Here is an 18,078-nt window from a genome sequence, read left to right on the forward strand (position 1 = left end):
TCCAATTTATCTGTTTTTTCATTTGTTTGTACTTTTGGTATCCTAACTAATAATCCATTACTTGACTCAAGGCCACAAAGATTTACTCCATTTTAACTTGGAAATTATGAAACTTCCAAGGGTCTTACAGTTTTTTAGTTCTTCCGTTTGGGTCTTTGTCCATTTTGAGTTAATTTTGGATATGGTGTGAGATAGGGTCCAATTTTGTTCTTTTATTTGTGGAACCCCACTTGTCCCAGCACCATCGGTTGAAAAGACTACTTTTTCCCCATAGAATTTTTTGGCACCTTTGTGAAATAGAAATACTCATCCAAATGAAAGTCAGAACACTTGGACTTCTGGGACAGCCCAAAGGTTTCATGAAAGTGTTTGAACAATTGAATGTCTCTAGCAAAGAACACGCTATTCTTACAGTTGACTTTGGAATTGGAAGGACGGAAACTGATTCTTCCAAAGTCTGAATGTAACCCCAGGGTCTGCTCTGGATCCATCAGATCGTGGACAGAGAACAGCTGCTCCTGGTTACCCTGGGGTGGAGGTAAGGGGTCCCGAGCAATATGCTGACAGACAGTCTTTGTGATGAGTCATCTCGAGGGAAGTTTGATGCTTGCAATCTGCCCCAGTCACTGCACTGGGCAGCAGACTCTGACTGCAGACAGCTAGAGAACACGGTTCATTTGCACGTGGGATTGGAAGGACAACTTTAGGTGGAACAGAAGAAACGAGTGGTTTTGTGATTGTCAGTGTGGTCCTTGTATAATTGGGCACCACGGCAGCTGAATGATGACAGTGAATGGAAGTGAGACTGCTGTGTTCCTGGAGGAGAGCCCGACTCAGAGACGGTTGCGTGGTTCTGGAGGTCCAGAGGGCAGCAACACCAGAGGGGAGACATGAGCACTTTCCTCTGGACGTAAATAAGAGAAAGAAGACTGATGTCCAGAGCAGCAGGCATGCTTTCTGCCATCACTGTGTGTGAAGGTGCTGGTCTGCCTTGACATGTTTGTGAATGAGCGAGGGGCAAGGGGCCAGGAGACCTGCCGGCTGAATGTGGAACGTGCGACTTGAGTGAAAACAAAACACAGGCTACGATTGCATTCTGGGGCCATGTTCAAAATACATGGCCTGTCTATCTTTAAAAATTTTTTTTTTAATTATTTTACAGAGAGAGAGCACATGAGCGGGGGAGGGGCAGAGAGAGAGAGAATCCCAAGCAGGCTCCACGCTGTCTATCAGCACAGAGCCCAACAGAGGGCTCGATCCCACAAACTGTGAGATCATGACCTGAGCTGAGATCAAGAGTCGGATGCTTAACCAACTGAGCCACCCACGCACCCCCGTCCATCTTTAATTTTCAATGGGCAAGTTTTCATTTGTTGTTGGTTTTCAGAGCACATGTTCTGCTTTTTCCTTTTTTTTTTTTTTTTTTTGAATTAATTAATACCTACACTCAACGTGGGGCTTAAACTCTCAACCCCCGAGATCAAGAGTCACATGCTCCACTGGTTTAGCCAGCCAGGCACCCCCCCCTGCTTTTTCCTTTTGCTGACCTGTCTCTTCCAAGCCACAAAGCCGGCTGGGTGCCCTCTCCATCACAGGCCTTATGTGTACTCTGATCGTGTTGGGGCCAAGAGGAAGAGTTCTTGTAAACAGTACAGAGGGTAGTTTACTCAACATGTATTTCTGGGGAATTCTCAGCACATTTCAGAGCTTGGATCTCCCTCCGGTAGGTGGGGGGTGGTGCATGACTCCAGCCAGGGCACCTACTTTGAGGCTCTGGCGTGAGTGATGTGTTAGGCCAGCAGCACACAGGGCAGCCCTGGACAGGGGGCTGCGGTGAGCCTTGCCTCCCGCCCTCCTGGGGTCTCCGGGGTCTGAATAGAGGTGCCCCTGGGCAGCTAGGATTCTTGGGAGGAGGACAGCATAGGGCCCCTGCCCTCAGACACGCAGGGTTCTTAGACATGGCTGCAAGTGGTTCAGGGTACTCTGGGAACAGTCTGGCTCTCGCATGGTCTGGTGGATACAGCCGCTTCTTTTGTAGTGTGGCTGTGTTGGACAGGTATACACGTTAAGCTTAGTAAAATTATGACCGTCAAGCACTATGACCGCCAAGCACAAGGTCCACTCAGATCAGAAGCAAGTAAGTGGCCCCTTCTCCCCCCTCCCTCCCGGATTCCCTGCCCTCCCGCCCCGGCCTCTCCCTTCCTCTCCAGCCACTGAAGGGCCAGGCAGAACAGGAAGACAGGGTTTGCATCCTGGCTCTGCTGTTGATGGCCCTGTGACCTTGGGGACTTTCTTTCAAGAAAGAAACTGAAACTCAGAAAGGCAGTCCATAAGTAGAGGAGCTGGCACCTGGCTTCTAGGGGGTTTGTGGGGTTCGTGGAGTCCTGTCGTGTCTCATTGCTGACCGTCTAGCGGCACAGGGCAGGTAGACATCTCTTTAACCATGGCTGTGCGTACTTTCCTTTTGAACCTTTGTTAGAGCCACTCACTCCCCTGGCAGAACCCCCTTGCCTCCCCCCCACCCAGTGCTTGTGAAACATGGCCTTGCTGTGTGTGGGGTGTCAGGATCCTCCGTGCGGTCCTGCCCGGCTCACCCCACCCTCCCTGTCTTTCATCAGACAATTCTTGCTCTTCCTCTGGGCCCCTTCCACACTTTTCCACCTCTGTCTTTCCTTCTACTGATTCTTTTATGATTGTTTTCTCTTCTGCCTCAAGATAAATTATTTGAGGGTGAACACAGTGTTTTTCTAGTTTCTCTGTACTTTCCAGAGCACTCTGGGTCCAGCAGGTGCTCAGTAGTTCCAGGATAGATTAGAAAATGTTTTTCTCAGGGCACCTGGGTGGCTCAGTCAGTTGAGCGTCCGACTTTGGCTCAGGTCATGATCTCACAGTCTATGAGTTCGAGCCCTATGTCAGGCTCTGTGCTGACAGCTCAGAGCCCAGAGCCTGCTCCAGATTCTGTGTCTCCCTCTCTCTCTACCCTACCCCACTCACACTCTGTCTGTCTGTCTGTCTCTCTCTCTCAAAATAAACACTAAAAAAATTTTTTAACAAAAAAAGAAAATGTCTTTCTCGCTTTGTAATTAATCCTGATCTAATCCCATTGAATAATCCTTGTTGCCTTTTCTGTGATTGTGTCACACGATGCACAGACTTGACAAGTATCACATGTCGATCATTGCTTCGCTTCCCTCCTATGAGACCGAAGCTGCGTCTCCCCCTCGGTGTCATGTCAAGCGCGGTCCTGGGCACTGGGGCGGGGCGCAGGGTCCCTGGTGTGTCTGCCAGTCTTTCCTGGTGGCCTTGTTCGCTAAAACACTTTCTGACTTCTCTTCCCTTTCTTGTGCAGACGCTCGCGAGAGGCTTCGGGACGAGAATGTTTCACTTAAGGACTTGTGCTGCTAAGTTGAGGCCTTTGACGGCCTCCCAGACTGTGAGGACGTTTTCACAAAACAGACCGGCCGCAGCTAGGACGTTCGGGCAGGTTCGGGGCTATACCGCCCCCGTTGCTGCTGAGCCCTTCCTCAGCGGGACTAGCTCCAACTATGTGGAGGAAATGTACTATGCGTGGCTGGAAAACCCCAAAAGCGTACACAAGGTAAGGCTCCGAGCAGACATCTTCCTGTGTTTGGTGTCTCGGCCTGCCATTGGCTGGGCATCCAGGTAAGTGCCAGTGTGCTGAGGAGCCCTTGGGAAGGCAGGCGGCTGGGAGCCCCACATCGGCCCCACCCTCCACATCGGCCTGACCACGACCGCCACACCACCAGAGGAGCGCTTCCCTCCCCTTGACAAGCCACGCACTTGAGACTTGCTCCTGGGAACAGAAGGCCCATCTGCCCTGCGAGGGTGTGAGAAGGACGTGCTCCACCTCCAGCATCTCCCCGACGACGCTGCAGGACACAGACAGCGGAGACAGGCCGCGGCCAGAGCGGCGACCCCGTTGGATGCTCCCCAGTCCCGTCATGCCAGGAGCACCTCAGAATCATCACATTGGTTTCTGCGCAAATGGCATTTCCAGTTAGCGTGCCGTGTTTTTCCTCCTGTATCTGGAAGTGAATTCCCTGCAGGCTTCTTTCTGATGTACTTCTGTTGCCTGTGAGGCACGTCCTCCCGGTCACCCGTGTGCATGAGTCCGCCCACAGGGCAGGCCTGGCCTCTAAACTTGACTGGTTCTGACACCCATTTCTTGTGTTCACATTGGGCGGCGGTCCCACGGTAGGAACCAGAGGGTGGTGGGTCCCCAGGTTGCCGTCGTGCCCCGACGCAGGCCGGGGGAGGTTTGGCGGAGACAGTGCGTGTGAGGTGCTCAGGGCCTGTGCAGAGGAAGCGCCCGACGGAGCCTGGCTGCCATGCGCTGCCGGCCTCGCCCCTTCCTCACTTGTGAATCTTAGGGTCTCATTATCAGAAGGCAGCCTGCTTCCATCAGGCCCCCGAGAATCCGCTTTACCCTGAAATGTTAGTGGTGTGTAAGGTTGGATACGTTCATGTGACTGCCACAGCCGCCGGCCCTGTTTCGTTGCGAATGCCCTCCTGGTCTGACCTCACTGCTCAGGGCACCCAGCCAGTCATTCCCTACCAACCTGGAGGCCACTGGCTCCCTGAACAAGGTGAAGCCTGGTTTCCTTAAGAGTAGGTGTTCCCTGGCCTGCAGACAAAGACTGCCCACAAGTGCGCTGTAGGAATGGCCATGCCTGGCTGGCTGGCAGGCACTCTGCAGACAGGTGTGCGCGGTGCGCTCTGGAGGGGTCAGGTCGGACAGTCGTCTGGTGCCCCAGCCTGTCCCTCTGCCTTCCTTTCCCCAAACACAACCTCTTCGTGGAACTAGCCACGTCTTGTATGTGTGCTGACGGGCCCAGGCTCAGGAGCATCCACACCAGTGCCTGGCCTCGGACTGCATTGCAGTTGGGAAGCGCACCGTGGCTCCGGCACAGAGCACAGACAAGTGGGGCTGACATGGCACCACGGCTCCTGCTGGAAGCTTCTTGAGAAGGTTTTTATGGGGATCTGATTGTAAACCATGACGCCTAAATGGGGCCAGTTTTCCTTGAAAAAAATTTTTTTTCTATTAGGTTTGCTATTGTTGTCAGTAGTTTGAGTTAATATCATTATGATTATTACTGGGTTTTTTTCCAAAATCCTTTTTAATCTTTATTTTTGATAGCATGAGCAGGGGAGGGGCACAGAGAAAGAGAAACAGAATCCGAAGCAGGCTCCAGGCTCTGAGCTGTCAGCACAGAGCCTGACATGGGGCTTGAACTCACGAACCACAAGATCATGACCTGAGCCGAAGTCGGACGCTCAACCGACTGAGCCACCCAGGCGTCTTTGATTATTACTGGTTTGGGGGGTTTTTTTTTAAGGACTTTTTTGAGAATCCAAGAAGTAGTGCGTGCAGTCTGGGCTGTAGGGGAGCCCCCTGATTTCATTCCCACTCATCATCACCAGTAACAGGACTGGTCTTAGGCCAGCTGAGGCCCTGTGGACCCCTGGGACTTAACTCTTTAGACCAGCTTTTGGTTCAGCAGAAAAATTGAGGGTCAGGTATAGGGATTCCCCATGTACCCCCGGCCCCCATGCCCGGTCTCCCCTACCATCGGCACACATGCTGGGGTTACGACATTTATCAGGCTGGGGAACCCATGCTGACACATCTTCTTTGCCCAAAGGCCCCTCGTGGTGGTATGTGTTCTGAGGGTTGGGACAGGTGCCAAGTGACATGTATCTCTGTCATGGTTTCCCATGGTATCCCAGTGTTTCCACTGCCCTCAAAGTCCTCTGCACCCCACCTGTTCTTGGAAAGTGTTTTTACCACATGGTTTCAAGGAAGCCCCTCAGAGGTTCTCAGGCCGGGAAGGGGTGGCCATGGTGCCCGTCCATCCTGGGGAGGACAGCACACCGACAGGTCCACTGACAGGCACAGGTGCCGTGGGGCCGGGGTTTTGGGGGGAATTCAGGAGGGGCATGGCCCTTGGACTCTGCAGGCCAGAGCGATCACCACATGGAGATGCCACAGAGACATGGAGGATGCCAGAAAGGGACTTTTCAGTTTAATGAGAGAGTACGCACAGGCTATCATCCCCGGGTCCGATTTTACATGCTAGTTTCTGTTGCCAGGGTTCTTCAGGGGGCGCACGTCAGTGGGTGTGTCCTCGTCCACCATCCCTACCCTGTGGAATTGATCACTTCTCCAGGTTTCCTTGGAGGCCCCATACCTGTGTGCGTGCTGTTTCAGAGACACAATCTGGAACTTTCACCAGATTTTAGAGGCATCAGCGACTACAGAAGTCCTCAGAAATAATTGACTACGTTAAGAATGCCTCATTTGTTCTCGTGTTTTAGAACCCATGGTTCAGGAAGAAATGACAATTAGATTTTCAGGTTTAAACTGAGTGCCTCTGATCCCCCACTTGTGCGTTGTTGTGGGGTGCGGCCTCCTTGTCCTGAGGGCTGCTTCTGTCCCCTCCTCCGTTGGCACAGAACTTGTTCGTATTCGGCAGGAACAGCACAAGCTTAGCATCTCCCCTCCCTGCCCTACTGTACTTAGCTTTCTGATTACTTCTGTAACATTTCCTGTAGAGAGAAGAGTACGAAGTGAGCCTCTGTGAGGAGACCCACATCCACCTTCAACGGCACTCTACAGTTTGCTAGGCCTTAAACCTCTTCCTTCCCCACTCATTTGTGCTGGTTGGTTTCTTGGGGGCAGGGGCGGGGGCGGGGGCGGCTGGGAGAGTCTGAAGGCAGATCCAGACCTGAGTCATTTCCACATGGCTCTAACCAACACAGGGATGTCTTCCTAACCACACCTAACAAAGTTAACAAGATAATTCTCTAACACCTAATCCTCAGCCTCAGCCAGCTGCCTTCGTAACTTACGGTTGGTTGTCATACCCGTTTTTAAAGACCATTTCTATTTTGAAATGTCTAATTGTGGAAATTGGTAAAGTAATTGAGCAATTTGGAGTCGCAAGCCCCTCATGCTGCTGGTGCCCAGGTCAGTGGCTGGCCCCGACGGCGCCCGTACGGGCTGCAGGGGCCCCCAGACCCCTGTGCCCCCTGCTGCGGCCTCCCCCACTGTCCCCTCCAGTCCTCCACACCTTTCCAGGCACAGCTCACCACCTGAAGCCCTAGGAACCCCCAGCTGGGGCTTGTGATGTCAGCCTGCGAAGCCTCCCTCATGGGGTCTCAGCCATTCTGGGGACAAGTCAGATGGCAGCATCTTTCGTTTATGTCTCAGAAACGCATAGAACCAAAGGCAGATTGCCCCATTCATGTGTCAGACAGGCAGGCATTGGGAGCCCCTGAGCCCTTGCCAGGCCCCATTTGTGCACGGAGGCACGTGCCCCCCCACACACAGAACGACATCAGCCCTGGTGCTGGCGGGAGACCCACCAGGCCTGTGCTCGCTGGGCCCCCCACAGCCTCGGAGATTGCTTCCCCCACCAGGCCTTCTGGTGGCCTCGGCCCACTTCCTAAATGCCGTCTTCCTCTTTTCATAACCACATCCGTTTCTTATGCCATTCTTGGGTCGGCTCCAAGTGTAATGACAGCTCTATTCCAGCGTGGTCACCGCACCCGAGGCGGAGTCTCCAGACTCGGTCCCACCTCTCGGGGCTCGGTCGTGCCCCCCTTCTGGCCTGGATAGCTCTGCCTCTTCCACGCTCATAAAACACAGTCCTGTCGTTTTCTGTGAGTGAACCAGACCAGCAGGGAAAAACACAGCCCCCAATTCATGGTGACATGTGCCTGCTCGCTCTGTGGTTTTGAACCATCCCGGGCTGTGCTTGGAGAACCGTGGGCTGGCCCCCGGGGGCGGGGGGACACCTATGTTGAAGGTTCTTGGAGCGCTTTGTGGGATTTTGGTGAGGGAGGCTGCGAGCCTCAGCCGTAGTGGCTTTGTGTATTAAGTTAACCAAACAGGTGGAGTGCTTTTCCTGACCTTGGTATTCAAGGGGCTTTCCACCTGCATGGTTCAGTCCAAGGACAAAGTGAGCACGTGCGAAGAGTGAGAAGCAGGAGTAGCGCCTTCCGTTATGCGTACATCAGCCTGAGGACAGCGGGGGGGGGGGGGAGGGGGGGGAGGCGGGGACGGCTGTTGGGACCCTGCAGGGCCCTGTACGCCCAGGCCAGGTGCCACCTCTCCTGGGTGGGCTGTGATGAGCGAAGCCCCGAGGAGTCTGAAGATCCTCGGGCTCTCAGGGGTTGGAAGTGAGCCCGGGACTCAGAGCCCACAAGGGGACGTGCTGCAGGCCTGGGAGGACCCACCGTCACTGTCTGGAGGGACTGCCTCCTTCAGTCCCTCAGGCAAAGGCCTGTCACCGTCCGCGGAGTCCACGGGCAGAGCAGAGGGCACTGTCCTTGGCTGGTCTTGGGTGGTTGCTGGCATTTTGCTCATGCGCCCTCTGGAGAGATGGTGGCAGAGCCTGCCCAGAGATGTTCCCTCCCCTGTGCTGTGCTCTGACTGCACATAAATTCTTTCAGTCTCTGTAACCGAGGAAGTCCCAAGCAGAACCCCCAGTTTTAGCGGCTTCTAGTATGAAGTGTTCCACGGTGGCAAGGCAGTTCCCGACCCCAGTGCGTGGTCAGTCCTTGCCTTCCAGACACAGTGTCCCTGGATGGAGGGGTCAGAGCCCCACCGGAGGGCAGGCATACACAGTGTATTCGAGGAAGGCCGGGACCCAGTGTCTGGCACAGATAGAGCACTTCAAGGTGGGTGTGGGAACCGTCCAGGGCAGCCTTTGCATGTACACCCACGCCATGGCTGGGCTGCCGTGCACAGTCCCCTGGATGCTTAGGAAATAACACAGGGCCACCAGCACACTTCCTGAGCCCACAGAGCCCGTGTGCAGGGGGCTGGGGAGGACAGGAGCCTGGGAGCAGCACCTGCTGGCCCCAGTGCCACCCTTAGCTTGGGGAGCTGCTGCTGCATGTCTGTAGGGATTAGCCTGAAGCAGCCAAACCCTTGTTTCAGGATGGCCACTGGTCACTTAATGCCCCAAGTTTCATGTTTGTAGCTGCTAAACATTGTTAACATTGGAACTTAGTAACGCGGTTGTCTGTGAACATGCTGGGTCCAACCCCAATGACTGTGGGTCACTAGATCATCAGCCTCGTGGTGGCCTTTGAGCCTAGGGTTCGGTCCGTTCCGAGGTGGCCAGAGGCTGCCTCACCCACACTCCCCAAGCTGGCTTTACAGCAGGGTCCTTGGCAGGATGCCAGCAGAGGGTGGTGGTGGCGTCAGGTGACAACATGTGCCAGACCAGGGTGTGGCATGCAGGTGCATGGCGCCCCCCAGTGGAGCAGCGTCTGAAGGGGACTTTGGAAAAGGGGAAACGGTCTGGTCACCCTAGAACCCAGAGGCGTACGATTTGGTGGCCAGAATCAGCATCAGTCGCGCCCGTGGTCAGTGTTGATCAACAGCTTCTGCAACAAATCCAAGTATCCTGCTGCTTTTCAAAGCATGAGCAGGTGTGCAAGTGCCAGACATGCTCCTCACACTTGCAGGCGAGGCGTCGGGCACCCACACTGCTCAAGCCGCTTCCCTGAGACAGGCTTGTCGCCACAGGGCCCTTCGGTCACACGCTATGGGGGCCTTCCTTCCCAACAGCAGAAGGGTGCCAGGTAGCACGTGTGCCACCCTTCCGAGACCAAAGCTCCTTGAATGGCCTCTGGCATGAACTCCACAGCCGGGAACTAGGCCCAGAGGCGCTTGTGATCTGCTGACTGAATAATTTAGGGCAGAGTCCACTTGCCTCACTGACCTGCTCACACCCATGTTGCTGGTGAGCAGTCCTATGCTGACCAGTGCCAGCACCTTCTCTGAGCTGAGGTGGGGCCTCTGGACTCTGGAGGCTGCAGGTGTCTACAGCTGACCCCCCACCTGGCACCTCACCTGACCCCCATCTAACCTCCCACCTGACACCCCACCTGACCCCCACCTGGCACTCACCTGGCACCACGCCTGACCCCCCATCCAACCCCCCCACTTGGCACCTCACCTGACCCCCCACCTGGCACCACAGCTAACAGCACACTTGCCGGACTCAGCCTGTGAAGGAGTCTGAACCTGATTTATCTCAGTTGAGCACCTACTGTGTGCAAAGCCCGGGGACATTGCAGAGGAACAGGGACCTGTTTGCAGCCTTGCACGTTCCTCTGCTTGGCTCTCAGAACGTTGGGACTGCAGGGAGTGCCTGGCAGGTCTATGGGAAATTGGGGGAATGCGGGTGCCATGGCTTTTGGGACAGAGCTTCAATTACCTAAAATTTAAGAATCGTGGGTTCATTTTGACCAGAATATTCCACTCGTTTACATTCAGAATGTACCGTGTTTTGGTGGTGGTCTCAGCCCCACAGCTCCACTGATGGCTATGCCCCCTTCCCACACAGCCCCTGCTGGCTCCAGCCCTTTCTCTGGTCTTGTCTCCGGCAGGTCCCTCGGGTGTTCTCCTTGGGCTCCTCATACCAGCCGTCCCCCAAGCACCGTCTCTTCTCACCTCCGCACCTGTGCCTGCTGCTCCCGAGAGAAGGGAGGGCTTCCCACAGTCATCCCCCTGGCCCCAGGCTTCCGGGACACTGCATGAGGCTGCCTTGGTGTGACCACGGGACCAGACTTTGGAGTAAAGTGCTCACCTTGTGTGTGCGTCCCGTGTGCCTTTGGGAAGAGTGTTCACGTGCAGGGAGAAGGTCATGGGAACCCTCTGGTCCTGGCAGGAGGAGAAGCTGGCGCCTTTTCGTATCCCCCTCAGGCCACCACTTCCTCCAGCGGTGGGCAGAGGACTGGGTATCCATTACTGGCCACCGGAGGCCACTCTCCAGACCCCAGACAGAAGCCAGTTCGGCTCAGCTTGTTTCTCGAGGTGTTCAGAGACCTGTGCTTTCTCCTCAGTCCTTGCTGGGTCACCCGAGTGACTGCTAGAGGCACAAGTCCCTGCGCCGTGGACTGGGGCATCCACACAAGAGCACGCGATCGTTAGGGATGAGTCTGGCTCAGAGAAAAAGAGAACTTCACTGAGGTGGCCAACATGGACAGGGTTTTTCTTGACAAGAGCTTGGGGCCACCTGCCTTGATGGCACATCAGCCTCATACCTTCAGGCTCAAGGAGCCTGTGGGCAGGCACAGGCATCCTTTTCTGGAAGCTTCCTCCTCAAGGAGGGGAGGGGCGCCCCTGACCAGTGCTGCAGCCTCGTGGTCACCTGTCCGCGCACAGGTCTGTAAAACCTGCCAGGTGTGTGCGTGTGAGGGCTGTGGTTGTCAGATAGGAAGCTCTCTCTCCAGGTGGTGGCAAAGGGCCCCAGTCTGGAACGGGCGGGCGGAGGTGAGAGAGAGAGAGAGAAAGAGGCTCCTCAGGGAACAGAAAGCACTAGAGGGACAAGACGCGCCCTCCACTTTCAGGCAGACTTTTCTGAGGTCTGACCAACATGAGTGGCAGCGCGGCAGCGGGTTTGCAGGTGTGCACGGCCTCCTGGGCTGCTGTCCTTGGGCGGGTCACGTGAGGGCAGGTGCCCAGCCTGGCCGGGTGTTGGGGGTGAGCACCAGGGGAGCGGGTGCTGGCTCCCTGCTTTCTGTAGGACTGCCACCAACCAGTTTCTTCTGACCGCCTCCAGTGCGAGCAGGGTTCGTGGCCGTACGTTTGTCCTCGGCCAGTTGAAAGTCACCTAGAGTTGTATTCTGAGCACAAAAGGTCAGAGAGAGGAGGCCCAATGATGGTGATCGCCCCCTTTCTCAGGGCCCAGGCTGGACGGGCCCCCACAGCCTTTGTCTCCCAGCTGCGCCCTCGGTGTCTGCTGGAGAGGCCTTTCATTTCGTCATCTGCTTGGCGGGGGGGGGGGGGGGGGGGGGGGACGGGTGAGCAGGGCCGTGTACTTGGGGTTGCCCGCCAACCTGGGTCCCCGCTGCTCAGGGCCGCGTGCCGGTGGTTCTTGCCTGGCTGCTGCTGCCGTCTCAGGCAGGGGGCTTCTTTCAGGTCAGGGAGAACCCTGGGCCACAGCCACTCCCCAAATGCAGGGGCTCCCTGAGACCTGGTGGCAAAGCTCCACGAGGTCAGAAGTTGGGGGGGGGTGTCCTTGTAAGGAATCAAGTGGGTGCCAAGCAGTGGGGATGAGAGGGTGGGGAGGGCAGCCTCATCCTCCCCGAGGAGTCCACACTGAGGTGGCCTCTCTTTCCCTCCAGAGACTAAGGCAGCTGCCTTCTCTGGTGGACACGTGTCAGAAGGGCCAGCATAGTAGCGGGACGATGTTGGAAAGGGGAGGGGGGTGGCCCTGGGCCTCTGAGTCCTGGATTGCACAGGGCATCCGGCCTCAGGTTTCATGCCACAAGGTGCTTTTGTGTCGGTATTAAGGCAGGTGCCCCCAGAGAGCCACACTTCCCTCCCACCGTCAGCTGGCACACTCCAGCTTAACCAGAAAGGTAAAAACAGTTAAAGCATTTTAGAATTGTTACTGACTTCTAAATCACATAAAGTATACAACTCCGTGTTGGACAGTCATCTCGTTTCTGGTTTGATTTTTTTTTAATTAATTTTTTTATTTTAAGTGTGTTTCTTTTGAGAGAGAGAGTGAGAAAACCCCAAGCAGGCTCCACACTGTCAGCACAGAGCCTGATGCGGGGCTTGAACCCACGAACCCTGAGATCATTACCTGAGCCGAAGTCAAGAGTCAGACACTTAACCTACTGAGCCACCCAGGTGCCCCTAAAAACCAATTTTTCTGAATACAAAAGGAATATGTTCTTATTGTAGAATGGTTTAAACATTCTGCAAAGCTCCCTCAAAAGTGGCTGTAGGGAGAAGCCAGACTGTCCTGCAGGAGGCGGTGCTCTGGGCCAGCACAGTGAGCCGGTAACACCGGTGATGAGCTTATGAGCAGCCACTGAGGGGCCATGGACTCAGTAGGTCTGTGCCCTGAACAGCACTGAAGAGCCCTTCTGAGAAAGCCAGAAGACGGCGAGGACCAGTGTCAGCCCGCGCCCCAACAGACCCACTCGCTGCCCACCGAGCCCCGGCCAAGCCACTCCAGAAATGGTCCTGGTAGCTCTTCCTGGGCGGACAAGCACAAAAGTCCAGCGACATTCCTCCTGTCCAGACTTTCCACGAGTCTAAATCAGAGCTTACTGACAGAAGAATCTTAGAAACTGGAGTATGTGTGGCCGACAGGAAAGACAGTGTTCTCGTGTTTCTGAATTTGCCACTTTTCAATAGTGTTCTTTTCTCTACAGGAATTTTACTGAGTTTTCATCTCCCTGACCTCTAAAATATTTACTTTAAGCCTCATACCTTTGCATGAGATGATAAATTATTCTAGTTCGTGGTATCTATGCAGATCAGAAATTGGACCATCCAAACACGGGATAAGCAAATGTAGGAGGAAGAAGTAGATGAGGTGGCTCACATGTGCCTGGAGGAAACTGCCTGCAGGTCATGTGTGAGCGTCTTTCCCCACGTGAGTTGATCTTTACAGCAGACCTGTGAGAAGTACTTGTGTCTTCCTCTCACAGATAAACCGAGCCCAGCAAGTCAGGAGGCTCACCAGGATGTCAGGGCCAACACACCAGGTCCCCTCTCTGAGCTCGCTCCCTGGGCCCTTAGCTCCAGAGTCGCCCTTCTGAATTACCAACGAGACTGTTTGTCTAGGGTCCGGTGAGGGAGCCCGGCAGGCTGCCCAGTACAAGCTCCCGGCTCCTTACAGGCCCTGGTTCCATTTTGCACCTGGGGACATGAGCATGAGCAAAGCCAGCCTGGGCCCCCAAGGCCGTGCCCAGTCTCTGGGGTTTGGAGACGCACTTAGGATGCCCCTTCCCCCTCAAGTGGTCTCGTGGGGGCAGCTGTAGAGCTGCAGGCCAGGGCCAGGAGCTCTGGTCTTCGCGATAACCGGACCAGGGGCAGATGGGGTGGGAAGGCCCGTGTTCACCTGCCCGCCCCGAGCAGCCTGCCACAGAGACACTCGGCATGTCACTGGGGTGTGGCATTGCTGGGCGACATTGGGCCTTTGGGGTTTTGATGGCAGGGCAGCCTCAAGTCCTCCGCATCTTGGGGTGGGGGTGAGGAGGGGTGTCCTGCGGGGATGCTGGGAGCAAGGCCCCATACTTCAGGCCTGGGATCAGGCCGTCCAGCGGAGGAGCACATCAGCCCCCCCAGGATGGGACTTGCCTGCCAAAAACAGAGCTCCTTTGGGCTAAAGATGAGTCCTGTGTCTAAGTGATCGGGATAACGTGAGTTCTTTGTTTGTCTTTAGTCATGGGACATTTTTTTCCGAAACACCAATGCTGGAGCGCCCCCAGGCACCGCCTACCAGAGCCCGCTCCCCCTGAGCCCAGGCTCGCTGTCCACCGTGGCCAGAGTGCAGCCCCTGGTGGAAGCCCAGCCCAACGTGGACAAGTTGGTGGAGGACCACCTGGCAGTGCAGTCGCTCATCAGAGCCTACCAGGTAGGGCGCCGGCCGGGCGGTGGCACATCTGTGACACCGGGCGCTCCGCGTGAACTGTCCTATGACTAGCACCCCCCAACCCTGAGACACACCCTCCCTGCCCGGGGGCCTGGGGAGCACACCTGAGATGTGCCAAGATGGAAGGAGCCAGGACAGTCTGACCCTGTTTGCAGATGTGAACAGCTCCTCATTTCTTCCCATAAGTTGGCAAGAAGAGCTTGTGGGCAGGGAAAGAAGGTCATGGCTGGGGGGTGGGGCGGGGTCCTAGCCACCGGGAGGGAGCAGTGACCAGGCGGGGTGTGCCCCTTCTCAGTCGCCAGTGCCCGGATACGACAAGAGAAAACGAACCCGCAGAGACAGAAACTGAGCCCGCAGACATGTGAGGGTGGAGCAGTGTCCAGGAATGTTCCAGTTGGTGATCAGCACCACTGAAGGGAGTGTCAGGGCAAGTGGGGCTCCCCTGACATTTCTCCACCTGACGGGGAAGAGCCCAGAATTCAAACCTGAGCACCTGTTCTGAGGGTAGCCCCGAGAAGGATAGGAGAAGTCAGGCCTGGGGTGTCCCTCTGGGGGCCCCTAGACACCCGGGGTGTCCCTCCCGAGGTCCCTAAGCACCCAGGGTTTCCCTCTGGGGGTCCTTGGCACCTGGGCTTGCTGCAGTCTCCTCATCCGTGTTCTGTCTCCCAAGAGACGACACGGCTGGGGCAGGTGGTGCAGGGGAGGGTAGTGGGTCCTGGCGAGCAGACGGAGAAACTCCGAGCCAGTGGCCAGCAATGCTCTCCAGCATTGTTCAGTTGAAAGAGGCATATTGGGTGGCTTCTGACTGTCGCCTGCCTCCTGCAGCCTTAGTAATGTCACCTGGTCCCATGTCCCCCCAGCAGCCACCCCTTCACAAAGAGCTAGCACACAATCGTGGGCGAAACAGTCAAGACTTAAAACTGGGAGGGATTTTCTTCCTTCTCTTGCTCCTCGGGCAGTTGGGATCAGATGGGAAGGCCCTGTGCCTCTCGGCGGGCCCGGCTGGGTGTAGGGCAGACCCCCAGTGGCCACTGCCCCCCCCAACTCTGGGCCAGCACCTGCTCATCCCCTCTCAGGGTGCAGAGGTGCTGAACTGTGTGGCTTCACGTGGGAGTGAGCACCCAGCATGTCCCGCTCCACTTACCCAGGGGGCAGCAGGGCTCCCCAAAACTGATCTCTGAACCGCCAGGTTCATCCGTGAGCACAAGCGTGCTTCACGATGACGACTAATCTTGTTGTTTTGGGTTCAGGTTGGACCAGGTGTAACATCCCCCACAGCCCGGGTCCTGCTAACGCCTGCCTGTGTTATTGCTTCCAGGTCAGGGGTCACCACATTGCAAAGCTTGATCCTCTCGGCATTAGTTGTGTAAATTTTGATGGTGCTCCGGTAACTGTGTCTTCAAACGTGGGTGAGAATGCGTCTGTAAACGCTAATTTTAATGTAATTTTACTTTTTTTTACCCCTTCCCTCTTTTTTTTCTCCTGTCCTCTTGTGTGTGACCCCTCCCTCGCTGGCCCGCTCGTAGATACGAGGGCACCATGTAGCGCAGCTGGACCCCCTGGGAATTTTGGATGCCGACCTGGACTCCTCCGTGCCCGCTGACATTATCTCATCCACAGACAAACTTGGTGAGGGTCTGGGGGCGGCCAGCGCCGCGCCGCCGCCCGGTGTCACATCTGTGGCAGCCAGGGTGTCTTCAGGCACCAGGGAGAGACTCTGAAGTTTCCTTCGTTCTGATCACTCAATATTTAGTGCGTTTGGGACGAGTTACGTTTATCCAAGCTTTTCATCCAGACAGTGTGAGCTCAATTGTCTGGGTCTCAAAATTGGAGAGTAAAATTTGGGGCAGAAAAGGTTTGTGGCACAGAGGAAAAGATGGCCTCGCTGGGCAGGCAGGTCAGAAGACATGCCGGAGGCCAGCTCTGCCGGCTGGGTGTCCAGATCCCGGTGCAGTGCGGCCTCCACCCCTCCAGGGACTCTTCTTGGGGCCGTGGGCACGCGCTGTGCTCCTGGGCACGAGACATGGCTGCCTGTAGCGGGCGGGTCCGTTCTGTGCGCTGGCTGTCAATCCGTAAATGCTGGTGATCACACTGAGGAAACTTTGGAAGGTGTCCCGGCGTGCAGGGAGGCGTGTGTGTGGCGCTCGGGCACTTGCTGTCACGCGTCCCCACCCTTCCTTTGCCACTGCGCAGCACAGGGCGCTGGGTTCACCCTGCAGCTGCTTCCTCCAGTTAATCTGCTCTTGGTCACTGTGCCACTAACCTGTGCTGAGACGTGACTGATCTCGAAATGGCCAGGCGTCCACAGACACACCGTGCATGCTACTAAAACTGACAATTGCCTACCTGCCTAACGCTGCCCTATCGGGGGGACGGAACCCACCTCCTCGAGTAACGGTCTCCCGCACCGTAGTGTCCCGGCACCCCGTAGGCTAGGTTTCAGACCGAATCGCTGCTGTCTCCACTGGAGAAACGCTGCTGGGGGTGCAGGGCTTCCTCCCTTTCCTCTCCACCCTGCAGCACTCAGGCCCTACTCTACCAATGCTTGCCTGTCCTGAAGCCCTGGCTGGCACCTCCACTCCTCCCCAGGGAGTCCCCTCCAGGTGTGGAAGGCAGGCGAGCCGCCCGGGGCCAGCTGGGGGCCTGCGGCCTCTCTCCCAGAGACCAGTGAGGGCCTCGGAGGCTAGTGTTCCCAGACGCGGGAGGTGGGGGCTGCCATCTCCCACCTGACACCGCATCCCGTCTGGGGGCATCCGTGCTGGCAGGGTGCTTGGTATTAAAGTGGACCTTTCCTGCTGGTTCTGGGCTCTCATTAGCACTGCAGGGAGGGGGGCGCGCAGCTCTGCTCTGCCCCATGTGAGGCTGGTCAGGCCAGGACCCAGCTGCATCCTGCAGGCTCCAGCACAGGATGCTTACAGGTCCCCTGGCTGGTCTGTGCAGGGTGGGAAGCCTGTGGACTCTTCGGTGTCTGTTCACAGCACTGGCCCGGGGCAGAGGTGGGGGTCGGGGCAGGGCTTGCATCATGCTTTCCAGTTCTTTCTGGGCTGCTGTGGCCTCCCCTTAATATTCCATCTTAGAATAGTGTCCCTGGGCATTTGTGCTTGTGTGAAGTTGAGCGTCAGCACGGAATAGTTGTGCTGAGTTCTTGCTTTACGTGCAAACACTGGAAATAAATCTGCAGGAATGTCAGTTTGGCACGTGCAGGTCTTCAGGAAAACAGCCCGTCCAGCCTGACCGCTGCTCATGGACCCAGACACAGGCGCTAACGTGCCCATGGTCTCCTCTGGGCTACGGGCCTGGCCTCAGCACCAGCCCCCTTGGTGGGAGCGGCTGTGCACCTCCATCTCCTCATCCGTGAGGCTGTTGCAGAATTAGATAAACTCGTTAGAATGCTGCCTGGAGCTTCCTGAGCTCCGTGGGAGTGTGAGCTAGTGCGGTGCTTAGCAGTCTTCTGACGTAAGTAGCTGTCAGACCTCGTGGTCACAATGAGAGCAACTGAGCGGGCAGGCAGCCTGGGGTCACACCGGAGTCAGGAGTGGTGAGGGAGCCCAGAGCCACAGCCGGAGTAGGGTGGCCTGCACGTTCCACGTGGAGGTCTTGGGGACGCACCACCCAGTCACGCGGCAGCTTCCCTGGGCCT

General features: G+C 56.2%; 1 protein-coding gene across 5 annotated transcripts in view; it reads left to right on the forward strand.

Annotated features, from left to right (window-relative positions):
- Positions 1-18,078, forward strand: part of OGDH (oxoglutarate dehydrogenase) — a 65,827-nt gene that overhangs the window by 12,184 nt on the left and 35,565 nt on the right. For 2 of the 5 annotated variants that reach the window (XM_019450918.2, XM_019450921.2), the window contains exons 2-4: positions 3,350-3,598; positions 14,229-14,420; positions 15,757-15,847. In XM_019450918.2, the coding sequence (XP_019306463.1) occupies positions 3,377-3,598; positions 14,229-14,420; positions 15,757-15,847 (505 nt within the window). In that variant the 5' untranslated portion in view covers positions 3,350-3,376. Of the gene's footprint in view, positions 1-2,400; positions 2,426-3,349; positions 3,599-14,228; positions 14,421-15,756; positions 15,848-15,964; positions 16,068-18,078 lie in introns of those variants that run through there. The other 3 variants (XM_053898361.1, XM_019450920.2, XM_053898362.1) reach the window with 2 other exon arrangements.

Source organism: Panthera pardus, unplaced genomic scaffold (assembly GCF_024362965.1).
Source record: "Panthera pardus isolate Hobbes unplaced genomic scaffold, ASM2436296v1 HiC_scaffold_8, whole genome shotgun sequence".
Classification (NCBI taxonomy): Eukaryota; Metazoa; Chordata; class Mammalia; order Carnivora; family Felidae; genus Panthera; species Panthera pardus.